The 23,906-nt window shown below is 34.6% G+C and overlaps 1 protein-coding gene across 7 annotated transcripts in view; it reads left to right on the top strand.

The window, feature by feature from the left end:
* The window catches only part of LOC116350799 (dystrophin, isoforms A/C/F/G/H), a 135,548-nt gene that overhangs the window by 3,363 nt on the left and 108,279 nt on the right, over positions 1-23,906 (top strand). For 3 of the 7 annotated variants that reach the window (XR_004202053.1, XM_031782736.1, XM_031782737.1), the window contains exons 3-17: positions 3,252-3,406; positions 3,482-3,858; positions 3,921-5,680; positions 5,761-7,394; positions 7,460-7,612; positions 7,876-8,040; positions 8,440-9,287; positions 9,360-9,444; positions 10,438-11,322; positions 11,615-12,081; positions 12,150-12,360; positions 13,641-13,890; positions 14,912-15,042; positions 15,111-15,209; positions 15,276-15,381. Coding sequence is in view for 6 of the 7 variants with exons in the window: in XM_031782736.1 (XP_031638596.1) it covers positions 3,252-3,406; positions 3,482-3,858; positions 3,921-5,680; positions 5,761-7,394; positions 7,460-7,612; positions 7,876-8,040; positions 8,440-9,287; positions 9,360-9,444; positions 10,438-11,322; positions 11,615-12,081; positions 12,150-12,360; positions 13,641-13,890; positions 14,912-15,042; positions 15,111-15,209; positions 15,276-15,381 (7,326 nt within the window). In the remaining variant the exon portion in view is untranslated. The remainder of the gene's footprint in view (positions 1-3,251; positions 3,407-3,481; positions 3,859-3,920; positions 5,681-5,760; positions 7,395-7,459; positions 7,613-7,875; positions 8,041-8,439; positions 9,288-9,359; positions 9,445-10,437; positions 11,323-11,614; positions 12,082-12,149; positions 12,361-13,640; positions 13,891-14,911; positions 15,043-15,110; positions 15,210-15,275; positions 15,382-23,906) is intronic. The other 4 variants (XM_031782739.1, XM_031782738.1, XM_031782741.1 and 1 more) reach the window with 4 other exon arrangements.

A 23,906-nucleotide genomic window follows, 5' to 3' on the forward strand; every position in this document is an offset into this window, starting at 1 on the left:
CAATTTGAAAAAAAAAACGTGGTCAAAGTAGTTTTCAACAGTATGAAGTTGAATCCTCGGTAGCATAGGGCAGCATTCCCAATGATGAACTTTCATAAGCACATCAAACCTTTGAACTGTGAAAACAACGACCACTTACTATACGATGCGTTTGTCCACACATTTATACTTGATTAAAGAAATTCGCTGGCACACGAATTATAATCACTTCACAATGAAATTAATATAACTCTACAGTCTACACATTTGTTGACATTCAATAACTGTTGTTTATGTTTATTCCTTCTATAATATTGCAAACAGTTTGACGTTTTCTCATTTTCTTATGATTCGCTAAACTTGGAATTTTCGTAATTGAGTATAAATAACGAAAGTGTTTGTATATTATTGTTGGTTTGTGGTCGTTGCATTCACAATTTGAATGGTTTGATGTACCAGAAATCATCATGAAGTGCGGGAATCCTACCCTAGACCAATGAGCAGAAAAATATTGTTGAATGAACATTTGACCACAATTTTTTTTTTGTTTAAAATTTTATTTCAAAATCAAAAAAGATTACAATTTGTTAAGCGTCTTGCACCATAAAATTAAACACGAAAATAATAACGTTTCAATCTTTGATTGCGTTTATTTTATGTGATCTGCACTTGTGAAGCCGCATCGATATCGTTAAATATCTATTTGAAATCTCAAACTTGAACATCAATCGTATTGTGACACCAAAACAAGATTTTGTCGGTTGTCGGAGTTGAATGCTATCGATAAATGTTTCAATTTATGTTTAATACTTCCAGTTTGGTGTGTGAGTGTTTGCGTTAAATGAGTTTGAAACTGTGGGCGATGAATCGACACATGTTTATAACACTGAAGGAGAACTTTATTATTTTACATTCGAATATGCTGTTTTTGTGCCATACATAATATAATGTATTATACAAAGAGAAATCTCATTCATGGAATATCCGAAAGATTTTAAAGCATCGATCGCCTCCACACCGTACATTTTTTACTCGTTTTTTGTAGTAAAATTGATTTTATTGTATGTAGTAATTGCGGTGTCTATTCAAGAATTTACATTTAAATCGTTGACGAAACGTGGTTTTAAATCGTCAAAGCGACACCGTTCATATTTGCTGCAAATGGTTGAAAGTATATATATAAATGTGATATTCAAAGAAAATGGATTCTCCTATAGAAATACAAGTTTGGTTGGCCGTAAAATGCTCATATATGCTTACCATTTGATGTAAAATTTTGATTAAAATTGTATCAGACATCGTTACATTGACACTGCGTAAATTACCAAAGTCATCGCATGTGTTAATTTAAATATGTATAAAAACCAAAGATTCACATGAAAAAGGCAAAAGATACATTTCCAGTCAATTAAGCCAAATAAAATGATAGCTACTGCTGTTGCAACCGACTAATATTCTTCGTTGCAAGTGTTTTTCATGCGGTGCATTTGCACACTTGCAGCGTGGAAACAAGTTAAATCGACAACGAAGTACGATTATTATCATCAATTATGTTATTTCATAATTACAGCATTCAAGCTGCAATGCATTTCACTAATTTAGGCCCGTATCAGAAGCTATAATGCAGTGCATACACGTCGGTGTACCTTTGACCCTAAAACAAAATTCTTTCGTAGGTTGAAGACCGCGAGAAACATTTCCTACATCAATTAACATAAATTGTTGGTGTTAAGACGAGAGAGAGATATGAGAAAATCCGTAAATTCCTTCTAACTCAATTTCATTTGATGAAATGTCGATCACAAATCTTCACGAATTTCAAACAGCATAACAGCACTAATGCAATGTGAAGTGATAAAAATGGGTGTAAAATATCTCAGTATTCGTTCATCTGTAGCATCATAAATAAATGAGTCATATACAAATATTGCATGCACCAACACATGAAACGTTTTGTTTTAATTTACGAACGTTAGTTGACGCTCGTTTGCCGGTCGTATAGTTTAATGTATTTCTGACCAATTGAAATTTTGAATTCAAACAAGAAAAAAGGAAGCAAAAGAAGTGAACAGTGTAATAAATTAATAAATGTTTCAGTTGCCGGCAATTGAAATGTATGGGAAGCATTTACAATTAATGACAATGCCTTGTACGCCACTCATGAGAAATTGAATATTTCCACTGAATATTGAATATTCACGAATGACTATTGTTTTTGGTGACGTTGCCCATATATATTTTTTTTTGTTTTTTTGAATCAGTAAACGAGAAAGATTTTCAGAGAAATTTATTGAACATTCTACGCACCATAAGTGCTTGCCAATGATTTTAATTTCCAGTCTAGTAAACTAATGTACACATTGTATACAGCGCGACGAGACGAAAATAGTAATCAGCGTTTGGTTATTATTGGATGTGCATTTTTTTTCTGTCGCATAATTTCAATGTAAACAACTTTGCTTCTTCACGCATTTTCAGCTATACACAATTGCCGATAATTTCTGTTGGTTTTTCTTTTTCGTTTCCTTTCGCCAATTGTCTGTTCAGTGCTATAGATAGCATATATAGAACGTAGTGTATAAATCTTCGATTGTTATTGAATATCAACAAATTGAAATTTGTACATGTACATCAGAGAAGACAGGCCATCAATTGATTACTATTTTTGGACAGAAAATGTACAACTCGATCTCGTTTGGTATTTACCGTTTCAATCATTTATTATTGATCCAACAACCGATCAGAAATGATTTGAACTGGCAAACAGTATTTTATTCCCATAATTAAATAGCTTTGTTTTTTTATTGAGCGAAACGAGGGAAATCAGTGCCAGTAATGTAATAAAGTGAAAATAACGCATCTCATAACATGCGTGCGTAGCAATCAATTCATGTCTTATTCATGATTTTCTTATCACGTTTATTAAAAGTGCATACCAAATGCGGTTTCCGTGCGTTCGGCATTCTTTTGTTTACTTCAGATTTGTGACATTTATAACCTACGTATATAACTCTTTTTTTTGTTTGGTCTTCACGTTGTTAGTTAACTTCACGCTCCCATTGTTATAAAGATAAGATAGTTTCAAGAACGTTGTTCAACGTAACAGCCCTTTGAGATATTTTTTTCACTTTTTTTAAACTTGAATCAAATATTTAGTGAATTTCAAAACATTTTGCTGATAAAATAGATCACATTGAATCTAGAACAGTCAATATTTGTCAGTTTAATAAAACGTTGTTTTTAACATTCTTTGCCTTTCCTTCTACAAACAGATGAGCGACAAGATGTTCAGAAAAAAACTTTCACGAAATGGATAAATTCTCAACTTTCAAAAGCGGAAGCACCTTTGGTTACCGATCTATTCGAGGATTTGCGAGATGGACATAAATTACTATCATTACTTGAAATACTCACAAACAAAAAATACGTAAGTGTGCCTTTTTTAAATTCTTATTCATAGAGAAAAATGTCAATTTTAATTTATTTTTTCCGATTTTTTTAGAAACGTGAAAAAGGTCGTATGCGAGTACATCATATCAACAATGTGAATAAAGTGCTCCAAGTACTGAACGAAAATGGAGTGAAACTTCTAAATATATCCAGCGAAGACATTGTTGGCGGAAACCCAAAGTTAACACTCGGATTAATATCGATGATTGCTCTGTGCTTCGATGGACAAAAATTGTTAAATTCCGAAACGGCTAGCGGCTTGGAGAAGAATTTGTTACGATGGGTTCGTCAATTCACTGACAAATATCAGGTGAAAGTCAACGATTTTACAACGAGCTGGTCGAGTGGTTTAGCATTTTTATACATTTTACATGATTTTGGAATTGATTTTGATTTGGAATGGGCCATTAAGCAACATCCGATTGCAAGGTAAACTTTGGTTTATATGAATGAGAAACGACTTTATCTGTAATTCAATTCAAATTTTTCAGACTTCGTTTGGCATTCGATTTGGCCACACGTTATCTACAAATCGACTCTTTGCTCGATCCAGAGGATGTGAACACAAACAAACCGGATAAGAAATCGATTCTGATGTATGTCATGTGTTTATACAAAGCAATTGAATCGATTCGAACGTCACGACTCTCAAATGCAGCCAGTATACAAATGCTTGATCAACACTTTGAAGGCAGTACAGAGGAAATAAATTCGCCGACTAGCGATGATTCTTCACAGCCAAGCACGTCAAAGCAATTTTCAAGCGATACTCAAACCAAGACTCACACTGAACCATCACACGAAATCAATTTAACCGATTTAGACGAAGTTTCACTTGCCAAGTCGATCGAAGATATAACCAATTTCCCCGTAAAACGTAGCTCGACTTTTACGATTATCAAAAACGAGTCTATAAATTTGATGGGTGCTGACAATGAAACGCTCGACGTTGATGACGAAAATAACAAAACCAATAATTTCCAAACATTCATCGAATCACATTCGCGACCAGTTTCAACAGCAACAAACGTCTCGGTGGAAATAGGCGGATACCAAAATGCAATTGAAATTGTGTTATCGCTTTTGTTAGAAGCGGAAGAAGTGTTATCCAAACCGTTGCCTGAAATAAAAGAATTATCCGAAGCAAAGGCACATTTTCAGGCTCACGAAGAATTTATGATAAAATTGTCTGAATATCAGGAATATGTGGGTGGTGCTTTAGAGGAAGGTGCTCGTTTGCTATCAGAACCCATGATCACTACCGGCTTAACGGCTGAAGATCAAAGTGAAATCAAACAACAAATGTTACTGCTGAATGAACGCTGGGAACTGTTGCGAGTTTCGGCTCTTGATGTTCAATCACGCGTTCATGCTTGTTTGGCCCAAGTGCAAATGCAAAAAATCGAAGAATTACGTGTCCTACTAACGAATTCCGAAGATCGTATATCACGGATGCCAGAAATTGATCCGAAGCCAGATGCAATGCCGCGCCAAATCAAGGAACACAAAGAATTGGAAGCATCATTAAACGAACAGAAAGTGCTTGTGGATGATTTAAGTAACTTGGTTGTCATTGTAAATGATGATTCATTCAATGATTTGGAAGATCGATTGGCAGCGCTGGGCGAAAGATGGACGCATGTGGTGACATGGACAAAGAATCGTTTTCAGAAGCTACAAGATGCCCATTGGAATTGGAAACTGATTAACCGAAAATTTGTAATAATGAACGAATGGATTAATGTGCGGGAAAATGATTTGAAACAAATGGAATCGCAAGATGTGAGTGCAATTGGCAGTGTTATGGAACGAATGCAAAACCTGCGATTTTGTGCAATGGATTTGAATGTATTGTATGACAGTTTGAATCGATTAGAGGAAATTGCACAAGGATTGCAACCGGCAAGTGAGAAACTGTTGGAGAAATTGGAAAATGTCCTGGATCGTTGCGAAGCTCTAAAAGAAATCGTTGACGTTCAACAGCAACGCATCGAGGGAATGGGTTTCGATTTTAACGTTGACATTTTGGACAATGTTAAGCTGCCGACCAATTGGACTGATTTTCAAGCTAAACTCAACAGCGTGGACCGCCGTAGTCCAATGGAATTGGGCGAATCGGACGAATTTAATCAAAGTGACAATGAATTGGATGATTCGCCACAGTCAAATAAAAAACGAAAACTCCAAAAATCGGAAAAGTATCAACAATTAAATGCATGTTTGAAAGAAATGGACGCTTTTGTTACATCAGGTATGCCATATTTACCTGCTATTTTCCTTTTTTCATGTTTTGATTTTTAAACATTTCATATGGTGTACATTTTATTACAGGTGAACAACAATTGATCGGACTCAAAGAAATTCCAACGTTAAAAGAACAAGGCAGTGCTTTGGAAAAATTACAAAATCAACTGAAAGTGAAGATTAACGAGTATCCAAATATAAAAACCCTGTTGAACGATTGCGTCGAAGATGATGGTCATGATTTACCTGAAGAAGCAACCGAAATAAGTAACATTGGCACAAAGTATGATGAACTCAATTTTCGCATAGAACACATGCTCGAACTGAACGAAAAAGCATCGATTAAAGAAAAGTTTTGCCGAAATCTGACCGGTCTGAAACTAGTTCTGGCCGATTGTCAAGATTGGTTCAAACAGTATGCTAATCTAAATGCTTCGACCCAAGAAGAGCTCGAAAATCGATTGGCATACATGCAGTCGTTGAGTAGTGACATTAATGAGGCTCAAAATTTTTACCGTAACACCGACGACAAGAGTGATTTAAGCGAATGGAAAAGTGACTTTGATCAATTTCATCACAGCTGGAATGACATTGAAAGTGCAATAAAACGACTTCTGCACGATAATTTCGATACAGAACCGATTGATGAGCAAACCGAATCACAGGAAACCACAATTTCACCGGAATTGGAAAAGTTTGAAGCCGTTTATGTTGACTCGATGGCCACCTGTGTGGTGGGATCTAATTTGGATAAAATGAGAGGCAATTTACATCATTTGAATGAATTGAAATCGATCATTTCCGAAGTGAAATTGAATGATGAAATTGCAAACAATCCAATTGAATCGGAGAAATGGGAAAAGTTGGAATCAACAATCGAAGATCGTATTTTGAAGCAAACAACCGCAATCGAGAATCTTATTCATTTCACAACTGAATTTGAGCAGGTCGTGAAATTTCTGTCAAATCTCGAAAAATCGCTTGCCGACGATTTGTTTATGCTTGGCGAAGAGGACGAATTAAAACAACAAGAGAAATCGTACGAATCAATTGGAATGGAAATTAAAAAAGTTGAAATTGATATAATTAGCGTCAAGAATTTCAGTGAAGTTATTGTACGTGATTCGACTGATGGACAACATAAAGCAATTTTGTTGAGCCAAGTTCAATCGGTAAATGATCTTTATACCAGTGTTAAAAAAACATTTCAATCAAATAACAAAGCTTTGAAACAAGCTCTTGAACAAACTTCAAATATTTATCAAAGAATCAACGAAGTTGAGCTATGGCTTAACGAATTAGAAAAATCGACTCCAACTACCACAAACGCGGAAATCGAAACATCAAATCAACTATTTCAAATTCGAAACAAGTTCCAATCGCTTAAAGAGACTTGTGAACAGAAAACAGTGGAATTTCGTGAATTGTTGGGTGTTGGCAGTGAAATGCTATTACGCATCGATGAACAATTAAATCAACCGAATTGCAAGTGTAAATATTCTACGCTGGCCAGACATTTTACCAAATTAAATGCGAAATGGAATGAAGTAACGACGTTAGTGTATAATCGAACTGCATTGCTGGAGCACATCTCCAGTCAACTAGGCGAACTAAAGACGTTAATCGTATCCGAATCGGGCTATATGGATAAGTTAGAAAAATGCTTACGCAAAGGACCCGACAACGCAGCAGACGCCGAAGAAATATATGAGGAGCTCGACGTAGGTTTCTCTTATTTTGTTTAACGAATTTGTAATTGGATTTAATTGATTTTGTTAAAATACAGGATTTAGAGAATAGCATTCGAAATCATTCTGAAGAGCGATTAGACAAAATTAAAGAACTGGGCAACGAACTGATTGAACACGAGTGTATGGCCGCGAGTATTATGGCTGACGTGAAATCGGTGACAGATCGTTGGAACTTATTGCAGCACAAGGTGAGATTCGCTTCTTCTCTTTAATTTATCCTATTAATGGCTAATTAATAATTGTAATTTTATGCATGCTTTTCACCATTCATTAATCATTATTCGTCATTTCATTATTTTGTTGATATTTTACTTCTTGATTTTTGCATGTTTCTTTTTTTAAAATTATATGCGAATGTCATCAAAATTCATGACTATCTTTGTGCTTGCTTTGCTTCTGTATAAAATCGCACTTTATGTTTTATATGGATTTGAATGGTAAAAAAATGAAGGGAAAACAACGGCAAACTATGTTGGAAAAAGCAGTTTCAGAAGCTCAATCGTCGGAAAGTCGCGTACAAAGTTTTCAACATTGGATCCATCATGTTGATGAGCTACTGAACGAGCATCTAGATAATGATACGACTGCAGATGATCTTCCGCATGACTTTAGTCAGGTTAGCACCGGCATTCATTTAACTAATAAAACAGCATGGTTCTACAACTCTTCCGCTTTAAATGTTATACAATTAATATCAAAATTAACCACTGTTGGCCTCAATAAACTTAAATATCCAAATGATGCTTCTGTTATTCGGGGAAAAGTCGCTTAAAATTGTACAAAATGTGATGAAAATTGTGATTTTTCCCATGTAATACTCAATTTGATCGTTAATTTTCAATCCAAATGATTTTTGAACCGATGCGGTTTCATTCAAATGGAGTAACAATAACGGAAGATTTGTTTTGGATGTAAATTTTCCAATAATCATGTATCATGTAGTATACTCATTTTTCGTTACCTTTTCCATTCCTCTGGATGTTTCTTTTATGTTTACTTCTAAATGTGGTAATAGCGATTGGTTGAAGAATTTGATGCAAATGAAAAAGTGTTGAACGAAATGAAAGAGGAAGTGGAACTGTACCAGCAAAAGGGTAAAACAGAGGCTGCTCATCGAATGCGAGAACAGGTCAATCTTCTGGAAGAACGATTTCAAACGAGCCAAACCAAATTGAATGCATTCACTTCGCCTCAAGCAAACTTTGAGGGTCGATTGAATCGAGCCATGGGCGAATTACGTGCGGTCGAACGTAGTTCGTGTATTTTGGACATTTCGTCAGCTGCACCGAACAATGTTCAAGATCAATACAAACACTGTTTGAAAATGTATCGAACGTTATCCGAAGTTAAAACTGAAATCGAAAATGTAATCAAGACTGGACGGAAAATTTGTGACGATAAGACAACAAAGTACGCTAAAAAATTGACACTGAGCATTGATGCGCTCAAGCATCTGTACAACTCGTTGGGCGAACATGTTACCCAATCGAAAGTCAATTTGGAAAAATTGCTTCGAATTACGACGGCAATTCAATCAAATATAACCGCCATTGAACGCTGGTTAAACTTTTTCACTGAACTCAACGACGAAATAATGCCAGAGCAACGAAACAAATTACTCGGCAATGATCCAGTGCTAATGCTATCCAATGACCAGGTCGGTGCAATGCTCGAGAAGTGCAATGTTATGTACTCGGAATATTGTGAAATATGTGATCCAACATATTTAGAGGATTTGCATGCCAAAATTGACAGTCTGTCACAACAATTCATACGAATCACGGTGAACGATGTGGGAAAAGATTTGCTTGAGATTAAATCAACTCTTCAAAACTTGGACAATATATCGATAGATACATTAAGGTAAGAAAATTGAAATTCCATTTTCGAAACGACATTGTCAGAAATTAATTGAATAAAATTCTCTGTCTGCAGATCTATTGAGACTGATTTGAAACAGATGAACGTATCGAGCATCGAAATTCAAAAACTGCATCAACAAGTCACTGCGATTGTGCAGGTAAATTATCCTTTCATTACAAAAACCTGGCTATTCATTCTTATTCACTCTATCTATGGGAAATATAATGGAAACAGGTCGGTCATTCATCATTTCTGTTATTATTATTTTTATTAATCTCTATGGGATTCTCATTGGGGAGCGGTTTAAAATTCGATATAACTATCTCACTCATAAACTATCATGGTGGAAAATGTTCATAAATCATCTGAAAACATAGTAAATATTTATAAAATTCAATATGCACGACATCGTATTTATTTCATGGTGAATGTCATCCATTCATTTCATTATGGCATACAAATATGACAAATGTTCATAGCAGTAACTTAACACGACATGAAAACAAGAACTCAATCATGCATTTTAAATCGCAGAAAAATAATCTGTTCAATAATAATCTGCCCAATAACAAACACCCAATAATGCATTTTTTAAAACAAGAATAACAACAAAATATATTTCGTAACGTTGATATTGTATGACTTTGAACATCAACAAGATTTTTTTTTTTAACTTGTGTTATGATATGTTAAACTCTTGCTTACGTTGTAGACAAACTCGTGTTTGTGCACAATAAAATCGCGCTTTGGATAAGAAACATTGAACGAAAACACATAGTTCATTTTAATGTTTCTTATCTGCATAAAAAACGAGAAAAAAAAACTCAACGTGAATGCTTTGGTTCTTTTTAAATATAATAAATATATATTTTTTTTTGAAATGTATGTCACCGTGTAAATTATGAACCCGTCCTCGTGTCTTCTTGTTTCATGTCCCAAACTATATTATTTGTCTTCCACACAACAATTACACGCATCACTCCAATTTCCGTGACACTGTTCATATGTAATCACATACACCCACGAATTCTAAGTGTTCGTCTGGCCTTGTATAGAACTCCATCCACTCTATCTATCACTTCTTATGCCAATAAGAAACGCAAAACCAAACAAAAAACCAAAAACAAAACATGATTCCAAACCTTCACAGGATGCTCTTTCGTCACGACTTATGGTTCCACACAATGGAGGTGATGTCGATGACATGGAAATTGTTGTCGTTAGCGATACTGTTCGCCAAAGACGTTCAAGAACACCCTCAACATCTGCAACAACTATACAAAATGACAATATTGTGAAGGATTCGAACAAAAAATCCAACGTAATGCCCGATCTTTTACCAAAGACATTTCATCTGGCCGAGACAAGTGCACTTTTCTCTCAAGTTAACAGCGATTCAGAAAATTTATTAACACAACAAGATAGCATTGACAATAATGAATCAAAAGTGTCCATTGTTGAAATTCGCGAAACTAATTTATCATCACCAAAAAGAGTAGTTAATACATACAAATCGAATGAAAACGGTCAAATTCAGAATATTGGACAAGTTTTAAATACGTGCAGCATATTAGAATCAGTTAGTTACTTAGAGCCGAGCTGTTGCGTTGAAACAGTGCATATAATTGATGCAACTTCAGAACCATCTGATAGCGAAACACCCTGTTCCACACCGAACTTGGGCGATAGACACGATAGCGATGATGAAGACGATGATAGCGATGAGAACGAATACGAAACTGGTGAACCAGCACCGATGAAACAAATGTCATACCATAAAAGCCGAGGTGCATTGAGAAATGAACGCAATTTGCTCAAAGAATCTGAACAATTTGATAACATAAGTAATAGTCCATCTAAACCACAGCGTAAAAAACTCACTCCAACCTTAAAAGATATTTTAAGTGCGACTTCGGATCGTGACAGTTTTTACAGCGCAGATAAAGAGGTATTTGACGAGCCATTAACGTTTTCTGATGACGATGATAGCCATCACTTAGGTGAACAAACGACAGAAAATTTCAACCGAGATACGGTACTTATATAAACCCTCAAAAACAAAAACAAACCAAAATTCCAAAAGCATTTTAGTGATGCGTAATTTGTCTAAAAGTTGTATGCGTGCATGATATTCAATTCAAAATCACATGATGATCCCCTGAAATGATAAATAAAAGTACATTCAGCATGAAATGAGTGTTTTCACTATTCAAAAGCGTACTGAATGTTGCAACTCATTGAGCATATTGATTTCTGAATCTAGTCAACTCAATGATATTTTCGGTTTTCCGAACTAAATGCTTTCTTTATTATTTTCTTTTCTAAAGGATCGAATTGCAAAGCCGAATGCTGGGAAACCGGCTGTTATGCACGAACGAAAATTGGAACATGCCACTAACGAAGATGTCAATGTCGATCAATCACAGACGAACACAAAGAGTAAAACCGTTACAACAACGACAATAACAACCACATCAAAAACGTTTGCGGTGAAAAAAATGTCAAATTCTACTTCTTTGTCGCAAAGAGTCTATGAATTTGAGAAGACTGCACGTTATATGATAAAAAAACTGCAAGAAACTCGAGAAAAAATTGAGGCATCGATTGCTGCATCGGCCGATCCGGAAACAATTGAACATTTGAAATTGCTCGTCGCACCCGATGCAGCCACACTCATTTCACAAGGCGACTCATTAGTTTTGGAAACACATGGCAATACTCCTCAGCTCGCGAATACTGTCATGGAAATCCAGTCGATCCTCAGAGAGAAATTCCGAGAAGTTCAACATTCAAGGTGAGTTATTTCTTATACATTTACAAATTTTGCAAGAGATCACATCCAACGTACATATTTTCAATTAGATTACCAAGCGAATATCAAAAGAAAGACGGCAAAGATCTCAGTCAAGAGCTGGAAAATTATGAAAGTAAAGCAGTCGACGCTCAAAAAATAATCGCAAACGATATCGATGAAGGTGCAAAGGTTGTTTGTAACAAAGCCTGGACACTTTTCGACAATCCCGTCGATGAAGACAATGAACTCCAACTTAATGAAAGACTAGCTGACATTCAGGTAAACTATTCCATAAAATTTATAGTAAAAATAAAGAAATTGGAGCAAAGCGATTGTTTTTTATAAAATTAGTTTTATCTAAAAATAGATAGAATCAATAGTATTGCAGTATATTTTCGGATTCTATCGTCGTTTGGTATTTGGTTGTAACAAAATGAATATAATCTCAATTGAAATATTTATGTCGTGCGAGAATATTAAATTAATCAAGATTAAGACTTGTATAGTTATACATTTGATGAACAAATTTGGAGCCTGCACAAACAATCAAACCTTTTAGCAGATACACATTCTGAAAATCATAATGTACAATATCACGTATGTGGCAACATGAGCCGGCTGTTTTCTTTCGATCATTGTTGATTCGATAAGCCGCTCGCTGTATACAGTGTTCATACACAGATGATGTCAATCCCGTTCTTAAATGTGGCGTAGTGCATTAACTTAATAGGTTTTTAACTCAAATATTCACTCGTTGGGCGTTTTTGTAGTTTAACTGCATTGAGTGTCTGTCCAAAAAAGTAACAAACAAAGAAAAAAGTAAGACGAAAGCGAAAAAAAGCAATCGTTTATAAAAATACTTTCTGTCCGTTCAAAGAATATCAGATCATGTTTGGCGATCTTGCATCAGTAAGAGTCAGTATTCGTTCGAATGTGTTAGAGTTCAGACGACTTTCAGATCGGTCCCTCTTTTCTTCTGCAAGCAGATAAAATCAAATCAGAATCGGTTTTTCAGTTCAAGTGATCGCTTCAGTTCAAAACCGGCATCTAATTATAGACAAACATAGTTCATTTTCGGTTTCATTTTCATTTTCCATTGCAATTCATCTCGTGCGCATCTGGCATTTGCTGGCTGTTTATTTGTGTCAGTCAGTTTTCGTTTTCAAGTAAAATTCATTTCAATTCTCTTTTTTTTGCCGATGTCCATAAGTGAATTAAAACATAGGCACGTTCGTAAAAGCGAACTAATTTGCAATCAAAGCGAATCTTTGATTAATTTTATTCTTAAACTGCATCCAAAGGTGTATGCATGCGCCTGTGTGTTTCGCATCACAAACTTGATGAATTGAGAGTAAAAATTTGTTTAAAATTGGAACACATCGAAGTGAGTTTAAGTGCTAAAGTTAAAATTAACATAATTTACAAGTGCATTTAATACACCGACGCCAAAGTTCGAAATACTTTGCAATTTTTGATATCTATCTTTTGGTTTATCGACTTTGAATACATTAAACTAAAGTTTTAAATAAACATATTTGATTGTGTGTCGAAACATGCAGAGTTTACAAACGGAACTCAAAATTCAGTGGAAATTTGCATCACAAGCTACACCAAGTCCCAAGGCGAAGGCAACTATGGAAACTCTTGACCGAACTCGAAGCGATCTATCATATCATTACGACTCTGTTGTTCAATCTCTGAAAAAACTGAACAACAACAGCGGACTATACGATAACGACGACCGGAAATATCCAGATGGCAAACCTGTTGACAAAAAAGTACAAAATGAAGCATACGCAGAAAAGAAAGGTAAGAATTCAAAATATTTGAAGGAAATTTGCATTTTGATGTAAATAAATGTATTTATAATAGCCGTTTGCCATTGCGGTGCAAAAAGAACTTATTTAATCGTGGCGATAGGATCGTTTCATTAAACTACGAATCGATTAATTGTGTGATGAAGTTAATGCCTATAGTATTAAATACGAAGCGGTAAGAAGCATTGGTACTACAAGTTAGTTTGGTTCCGTTCTATCGCGTCATGAAATCAAAGTGTGATGGCAAAACGAGGAAAACACACAATCAACGCAAACAAGCATAAAATGTTATGGAAGAAGGAAAAAAGGTTTTTCCTAATGCGCTTCTATGTCATATATTTATGGCGTTATAATGACACCGTCGATACTTAAGCTATGTTCAAGCTACTTATCTGCCATGCTACATGCTGAGGCCAAATATACACGGTCACAGTTTGCACACACTCGCACACATTAATTCCATTCCATTTAAACATTATGAGCTTATTATGTCAAAAAAAAAACGTGGAAATACTAAAATAAAGAATCGAAACGGAATCACACACAATGAATGGCATAATGAAAATGTTTTCTGATGAACGCAGACACATTGTGGTTATTTCGATGCGGCCATGAAAGCCCACCAAACATTGACCGCGTAAATCTATTGGGCTAAAGTCACGTTAATTCACCCGAGAGACTCGTTCGTTTTTGTGATTCGGTTGTGTTTGCAGAATTCTCTTCACATTTTTTTTGGCCGTGTATTTTTTTTTCGTTTTGGATTCCATTTTGTTCTGTTTTCACACTAAGTTAGGCGAATTATTCGAATCATTCGATTTGATTAATGGGCCCGAATTCCTTTGTGGAAATTGTCGATTTTTTTCAATTTAGAAAAGAAACCGTCTCGACAATGTTTTTCTGAATGAAATAACAAACAAAATTTAACTTTTGCAATAAATATGTTACATTTTAGCGAATTTGTATTGGCTTTGTGTTTGTTTACACGAAATTTTCTCGTAATTTATTTTCTATAGAAAATTCATCCGAATCGAGTTATGTACCAGGGTCGTTTTCAGCCAAAGGACGTTCAAAATTGCGCTCACCAAACAATTCTTCAACGTCATCATCAGCAACACCCATAAACTTGGACAAAGCCATTAGTCAAGTATGTTTAAAATGCGGAAAATGCGGAAGAATATTGAAAATAATCAGCAATTTTGTTTTCCTCGACAGATCACCGATTGGTTAAATTTGGATCAAAACATGGCCAAAAACTATCACGTAGATGTTTGCGATATTGATGCCATTCAAGAAGCGATTAATAAACAAAAGGTGAAAAACGATAAAGATAAAATCAAAAAAATTCATTTTTCTTTATAAAACGGTATATTTTTATAGACCGTTGTTCGTGAATTGGAATATAAGAAACCGCAACTGGATGAATTAATTTTACTTTCGGAAGCATTGAAAACAGACGGAAACCGTCAAAAGTTACATAGCAAAAGTGAGTAAAAATTGATGATATCTTGATTTTACTAATAGTATGTGGTGAAAAAACATTTGGGAAAAGAAAAGATTGTGAAAGTTCTGAATTCATATGAAATACAACCCATAAAATATGCAAGCGAAAAAAACAAACTGTAACGGTGTGGTGAAAATTGTTTACAGCATTTGCCAATAAACTACTATTTTATGGCGAAAATTAATTTCCTTTGTAGTCGCGAAGAAATTCTTCCGATGTATCGAGCTTTTTTGCACTGTGTCCATGCATAAGAAATCAAGTCACGTTGTTAAGTATCATAAAAGTTTGGCGACGACGCAATTGCATAAATGCAATCATTTGGTGTACTGATTGACGCTATATAATTAGATATGGAGGCACGTATCACATGTACTACAAACATCTCACTTTGCATAATCAAAACCGTTTAAATGCGTAAATTGAATTGGAAGAGCAACAAATGCAATTTTATATTGTTCACGTGATTACTTCGTTCACATAACTATAATATTTATAATGAACATATATTTGTTGCATTTCTAGACAGATGTAGACCAATGACCGCTCCAACATACCATCAAATATTCAATTTAACTATTGCTATTATATCTGTCTGTCTGTCTGTATTCGTATTTTTATAGAATTGAAAACGCAATGGAATGTGTACGCATGCTGTAAATATTATACTATTTTGCTGTAAATAACAACAAAAATCTTAGAAAATCGCCCGATGCATTGATCTTTATAAAGATGTTATTTTTATGAAAATACATGTTATTTGTGCATGTTTAATACGAAACATCGTTTAATAGCAATGAAAAACAAATCGAATTTATCGATTTATGAAGAAAAATGGCATATAGTTTGTGGCAATACTTCATTACTTAACGAACTAAAAATCCCTTTGACCCTTTGACTAAAATGGTCCAAACTATTCGATCGAAATTCGGCCAAATATCAAATTCTCATCGACGTAAAATTGACCAAAATAATATTTGAAATTGAAATGTGATGCATTTGTGCTGCATTGTCTAAATTGAAACCATTGTTTGCACCGGTTGTAACAAGAGAAGTTAGTTTTTCCGGCAATGATTGGCATGTCAATGTATAATAAACAGTGTATGTGCATGTTGTGTAACTATGTGCAGTTGGAAAATGAAATTACACAACCAGCAATAGAAATATCGGGACAAATAACAACATCCACATGCATAAAGCTCACGAAATGTGAATACAAATAATACAATTTAAGCTACTCCCATCAAGTGTTAGTGTTCTCCTATCTCTGGAGAATGACAGTAATTATTATTGGAGTTGCTATTGAGCGTATGTAAATAGCATGGTATTTATCATACGAACGATGAATCTTCTCCTTGAAAAGCGTGAAAATATGGAAATTGAAGCAAATAGAGCTCATTTGAAATCCCCATTGTGCTGCGACAGCATGCTCTGTCTACAACTATTACTTAGCACAAGATATGGTAACCACAATTTTCATGTTACTAGTGTGCAAACACTCCAACAAATAACGTTTTATCATTATACGGATTACAGGTCTTGACTTTTATATCTTCATATACGTATTTGAGTGTGTCTTATAGCTTCGTACACAAACTGTGATTTTATAAATTCCGCTTGGCTATGTGAAATACACTCGATATTATAGTTCGGTTTTTTTTTTTGCATGAATGTGCCACATATGATGTCAAGAAGCGTTCTCCATCAACATGATTCGACTTGACGTTGATGCCACTATCTCTTGTGCCCTATGCATTTTATTTTAAAGAAAACTTTTCACATTATTGATGACAATGTGTGCACTGAACTGAAAACGCTCGCTTCTGCATATTTAAAGAAGAATCACGCGAGAATGTGATAACAAACAATATCTTTGTTCGCATGTTCCGGGTGTCGATGTCACAACTTTTTACTTTAAAATACAAAGTTAAATAGCATAATGTGTAACAGAAACTCCTAAAAAAAGTCACAGTTTGAAACATTGAATGTAATTTGTGTACATTTCGCACCTAATTTCATGAATTTGCATTTATATCATGGAAAAATTAGCGTATTGCATATGTTTGGCGGTGTTTTTACTTGTTGTGGAGCAAAGTTTATATCTCCGTTTTTTAAATACTATTTGTGTAACATTAATTTCCATATTGATTGAATTACGTCATATTGTATTCAATATAGATGAGTTCACTTGACAACCAATACTTTATGGCATGCACATTTCACTACACATATTACAAGAATATACACATATTACGAGAATAGGGTCTATTTATGACTGAGAGACATTATTCACATTAAACCCATTAAACGTCAATAGAGGTTTCACCGTGTAAATTAGTTTACCAACCTTTGCGGAGATCCGACCCTTTGCATTCATATACATTTATCCTAATAACCGTTATTGCCGATATTAAATTCTATTTTGAATACTCCCGACGGAAAATTACCACAAATACATGTCATTATTCAGTTCTCATATTAATACTTAAACACTTTGCCATTGGGCCATATACATATTTAGAGCCTACGCCATTTTAATTGAGTAAGACTCAAAAACATGCCTAAGAGGACGAATGTCGTCGAATGAATTTGATTCTTTCAAGGATGCAGTAAAAGCAAAATGTTTTTTTTATCATACGAATTTTCCGCCATATAATTTTGGTACATTTTGAAGAAAATCGAGAATAATTATTAAGCTCGCACATACTTTGTGTCTGAGTTTAGCTAGACATTGTAATTTTTCTATAAGACGCCAGAGGCGTTTGTCACATAATCCAAGCCTTATAAGGGTATCATTATTATTCTCCTACATTATGGTACACATATCGTATAGTCGGATAAACGCGACAAACCTTGATTTTGAAGCAAATAATGTACCATTATATGTCGTGAATGAAGAGCAATTGGGTGATAATATAAAATTCCTCTATGATTTATATTGTCGTTGTCACATCAATGAATTGCTACTCACATTGTTATCGGATAATAAATCTAAACAACAAATTATTGCCGGAGAAACATTAATTGTTCTTGCTTTTGATTCCATGATACATGGCACTAGTAAATGGCAAACATAATGGTGACCGTCTTGTAAAACAGAGGTAGCAATAATTTCACTTGGTATGATTTATAATTTAATCTACAGTCCGTATAGCATACATTGTAAATGAAGCTTCAATTGAAATTTTCTGTAAAAAAATTCCGCAAAATACATTTCATGAAAAGTATTGATTTGCTTCATTATTTATTTTGTTTACTTCTGTTCCATCAAGAATAACATAATTGGGAAAAAAGAGGCCACTTACATTTTCTTATCTCTAACTAAAAAGTGAAGGAACATCTGAATCGTTGAAAGGAAAGAGTTGATTTACAAAATATAAACATTGATTTCCACGCAATCGGGTATAATATGTTTATGATTTATGCTTTTTTTGCAAAATGTTGAAATATTATTGATAAAATTTTATCTCAACGATTCAGCTATTCAAAAGGAATGCATGATAACTTAATAAATAAGTTTTCCTCTCTCAGTTGTGATTTTCATTCATAAACTTCCACATAAAAAACTCAACTCCCAATACATATTCATTCAAAGTTTTTTTCAATAAATAAATTATGATGCTCGATTTAATTTTCAATGGTTGTTAAAAAGCATTACAGAAATTGATGCAAGCAGCTTGGTTCACCTATTGTTTTCGTCTTAAATAACTCCGAACGATAAAAATCAACCCTTTTATCATTTGAGTCGTTCAAAAAATGTGCACAGAATAATTTCCCTATCACTTTCAAAAGTTAAAAGTTGTGGTAGAAAACCATCTGCCAAACATTCAGCAATGTACATGACACAACTCCTCGTGAGACGAACATAAAGGGGCCTCGTTGCAAATATTTCATTTTCATCCAAAGGGTAATATAAACGTGCAATGTGCTACTCTGCAAGACCGAGAGTTGTCTCCCGACATAATTTCCATGCTATTTGCCATCATTTCACATTTCTCTATTCAAGCAAAAAGAAAAAACATGAAGCAAGCAAAGGCACCCACATGCACTGCGTGCTATCGTTCCATTTTGCCGTCGTTTATCTCACGTTTATACGTTCGAAAATAAAGCAATATTAGTTTTCAGCAACAAAAGCATCACGTATACACCTGTGACTTTGTGTACCAAGTCATCAATCCTCAGTTCTATTCTCCATTGAAAGTTATTTAGTGCGCCAAACAATAATTATAAAATACGCCTTTTCATAACTATCGAAAAAATGTGCATTGGGCACAAGCATAAATTCCATTTATTCGTAATATGTTGTTGTTGGCTCCGGCTAAGATGCATTTGCCAGCCGATGAAAACTCTGACCCAAATGAAAAAAAATAAAAATAAATGGAAGAATAATTGCCCAACGAAAAATCAGCTATTCGTATTTACTACAAATATGCACTGGAACAAGTTTCATCTTTTAAATGGTTTTTGTTAAAACTTGTTCTATTGCCGGGTTTTTTCCCCTTCAAAGTAATAATTTAATAGCGTCCCATTACCGTTCTCAACTGACTTATTTGACAAGAAATGTTTATAAAATGTTGAGTCGGAATAAAATGTGTTGCGTATCCCAACGGAAGATAAAATTGAATCAAAAGACATTCTCATGAAAGGACAGCTTGGAATTCAAAAGCGAAAAGTGAATGATATCATGAAAAGAAAAAGTCATTTCAAAGAAAAATCACTGAATCAAATTGAAACTTGCATTTTTCTCGTTCTCTGCCTCATTTGCATCCGACTTTTACACATAACTGTAGAAAAACAACCAACTATTTTATTATTCTTGCTTCATACGCTACTGTGGTACAGAGACCATGTTTTCTCATCACATTTTTATGCGTTTGAGTTTCAGGCTTCATTATATGCCATTTGAGAACGAGGAGATTGTTTGAATATTACGATGGCATGGATCAAATGAAAACTTGAAGCTTAATCTGTGTTTGTGTATTCACATTCATTTCGAAATCGTGCTTCTCATTCCACTCGCCGTCAAAATGACTCGAATGAGAAAAAAATTACGATGAATGTAATAGACAGACTTTCTATAGCATATTGTAACAAACGAGCGCAGAGGAAAATCCATTGGAATATTTTTCATTTTGTTTTTCTTCGTTTGCTTCAAAACGCAAACCAAATATGAAAGCGTTTTCTATGCGAAAACGAAACCATAAACCGACTACATGATACTTACAACGACAAGCGTATTTGTTTCTCTACAGTTTACTCTTTTTAACATTCAACGACTGTAAATAAGAAATCGCTAAGCGTTCGATCGTCCTGTGCGTCAAGTACCGGTCCACATAGGAAAAGGAAGAGAGAGCGAGAGAGAGAGAGAGAGAAAGAAAAATGGAAACGACAAAAACGCAATATGAATGCAATTTAGAATAGAAATATTTATCAGGTATTCCATGGTATTCCGTATAGGTATTAAGCACGTTCGATAGCTCCCCTCATTTTATGCTACAAATACGCACAATACAAACATAAAACGAACCTTATTTCTGGTAATTTTTTACACTAGATCTCGATGCCACACACATAAATATCCGCCGGTACGTTCGTTCGGGTGGAATCTATTTTTTGAATTGAGTTCATGTTTTATTCGCTGCGAATGTAGATGTGTCAAAGGCGAGATCCGAAATGAATAGTATCCATGCAACAAATACGTTATTTCAGCAATAATACGTGCAGCAAATATGTTTATGAATGCTTGCAACGCCACTCTATTGAATGGATCCATTCATTGTAGAATATTCGTCATTTTCATTAGAAATATATAAATTCAAGTTCATTCAATGTAGAAATTAATGCTGGCAATGTGACTTTGCAATTTTATACCTATGCTGTAGTTAGGATCTAATCGTTATATGACCCAAAAAATGATGTTGTTTTAAAGCTAATTATTTTTTAAATATGCATAAGTAATCATTTTGGTTTTCCCCTTCTTAAATTCTTTATCCGCATCGGACATTTGTTATGTTTGCGGCATAAATATATAACGTTTCAGACCTGAAATGACACTCCTTTAGTTGGCTTACTAGGCCAAACTTGTTCAAGTGGTGCTTGGTGTTGAAAACTATACCGTAAGCATTTAACTTATTTTCGAATTATGGGAATTTCCTATTTGAAAATCGTATCACCATAAAATTGCTTCATTGTCTGCGGGAGATATGACTCTCTCTCTCATTTTATTTGATACCGACATTTCAAGTCGACAAATACAAACAGGACCGCATATTTATAAGAGCGTAATAAGAATGCGAATAATAATAAAATTAAATTAAGATGGATAAACGATTGCCGTTCTCGCGTTTTCGTATTCACAATTTGTGCTTGTATAGGCATCGTTCTCCATTTCAATGAGCTGCACAGTTGGTTGTTCAAACGCAAATGTGCCAAATATGTTTTGTACTTCAAATCTTTCGTTGTGATTTTCCCTTTTTTTATCTTCTTACATCCGTCAATAGTACATACATTTTCGTCTTAAGAAATATACATAAGAATGGTACACATGTTTCGAATGTGTTCGGTTCGGGTCGAAAGAGAGAAAAGCTATTTGGTAACATGGAATCGCTCCTGCTGGCATGCGTTCGGTAAAAGTGTGCGATTCATTGCGAAGAAAGCAATAGCAACGTAAGAAAAGCGGTGGAAACAACCATTGGAAATGCCGTTCATGCCACACCGTGAATTACTCCCCATATTTAGTTAGCGGCTTTGTTTTGATTATCGACAATGAAATACTACATAAATGTCATTGTGTTTGTTTTCGTTCGTTCGTGAATGAGTAACATTTCACCCACACCAATACACACGATGTGTATCTTTTGTTTGACGCGTCGTATTCCGCATCATCGCACAACCACCGCACCATAAATACAACCCCAAAATGCCGACTGAATTTCCATTTGACTGGAGCGAATACTATTTCGAATACAATTGCATCGGCACATCAATGCTCACGCATACGGTAAGCATCTCCGCACATGAAACATACCGCTATACGATAAAAATTCGTGATACGCGCATTGTTGGAAAATTCGAGTGCCAGCAGTTGGTGAAAGCTGTTTGGTGAGACATAACACAACAACTGATTACATTTTTTGAGACTTTTTCCAATTCGAAGTGTTCAATCACTGAATTGAATGATTTTCACTTGTTTTTATTGCTGGATTTAATTTCAAATAAGAAACATGTAAATTCAATTCAACGTTTCATCGAAATAATTTCTTTTCAATGGAAATTCTTTTAAAAAAATTGTTCGAATATAAGAAAAGTGTAAACGTGATGTTGTTTAATAAGAAAACATTCATTTTTTCATTCAAGTTGTTCTGTTTAAGTGAATTTCTAATCTAAAAATCTTCTAGAAAGATTAAAAAAAATGAATTTAATTCTATTCTCAACTGAACATTAAGAGCATTACGTTTCGATAGCAACTGCAATAAAAAACACTTGCAGCTAAGGAGTAGTCTGTCACCTTTATACATGTATCACCAACAATCATCATAACAAATCATTGCAAAGTGGCAAAAAATACGGGAGAATTTGGCTGAATAATTCGATCAATATTCAATTTTATGTATTGAATTTTCCATGTGTATCTATAAAAAAACGAAGTGAAATAGTTTAATAGTGCTAATCTACTAATGGATATAGACTTTCATTCGTTGGATTTTTTGCCATTTGCAATGAACGAGATAAGATATCTCCCCGAATCCGTAAAATTACTACAAACCAAGTGTTGAGAGTGTGTGAGTGCAAGAGAATCGAATCGACCATTGCGTTTTGCGTATTCGTGTTGACTTTTGCTGCTTCCGTGTATCGATCCGCTCTGTTGCACAAAATTTCATAGTGAAAAAAAAAGTCGGCGCAAGTAAGACGCACACCAACACATTCACATGGGCAACGTTTTACGCAAGGCAACGCAAGGGAAATTCACGAATCGAATCGCGTTGCGACAAATCAAGATAAAATAGAACGGTCGGACGGCTGGTGTGCATGTTTGACGACAATAATCAAAACTTCGAATACGATGAAAACATATGATATGTACAAGTGGCAGGAGTACGGCGAATGTTTGTTTGTATTCGCCTCCCTTTACGACCAAAGCTCAATTGTGTAAAATTTTTGTGAAAAGAAAAAAAACTAAAACAATATCAACAGTGAAACCGGTGAATAAATGCAGCGATGCAAACACTTTGAAACAAACGTACGCCATCGTTAAGCAACGCTTTATGCAATTTTTGAAAAATTGATGAATGGCTCTCCGAAACAATTCATTGTGGTTTAAATGTGTTTGAAAAGAACATATATCGTAACAGCGCACTATTCAATGCAATAATTCCCTTTGATGAAACTCTTTAACTGAACAGTATTATCGCGAGTCTTGAAAAGGACATTCAACTCTGTTTCTCTGCTCAGTTTCATTATTTCTATCCGTAATGTGTGCAACTACTAATTAGAAACGAATTCCATTTTTC

Source organism: Contarinia nasturtii, unplaced genomic scaffold (assembly GCF_009176525.2).
Source record: "Contarinia nasturtii isolate CC-2019 unplaced genomic scaffold, AAFC_CNas_1.1 Cnas_scaffold_4311, whole genome shotgun sequence".
Taxonomy (NCBI): Eukaryota; Metazoa; Arthropoda; class Insecta; order Diptera; family Cecidomyiidae; genus Contarinia; species Contarinia nasturtii.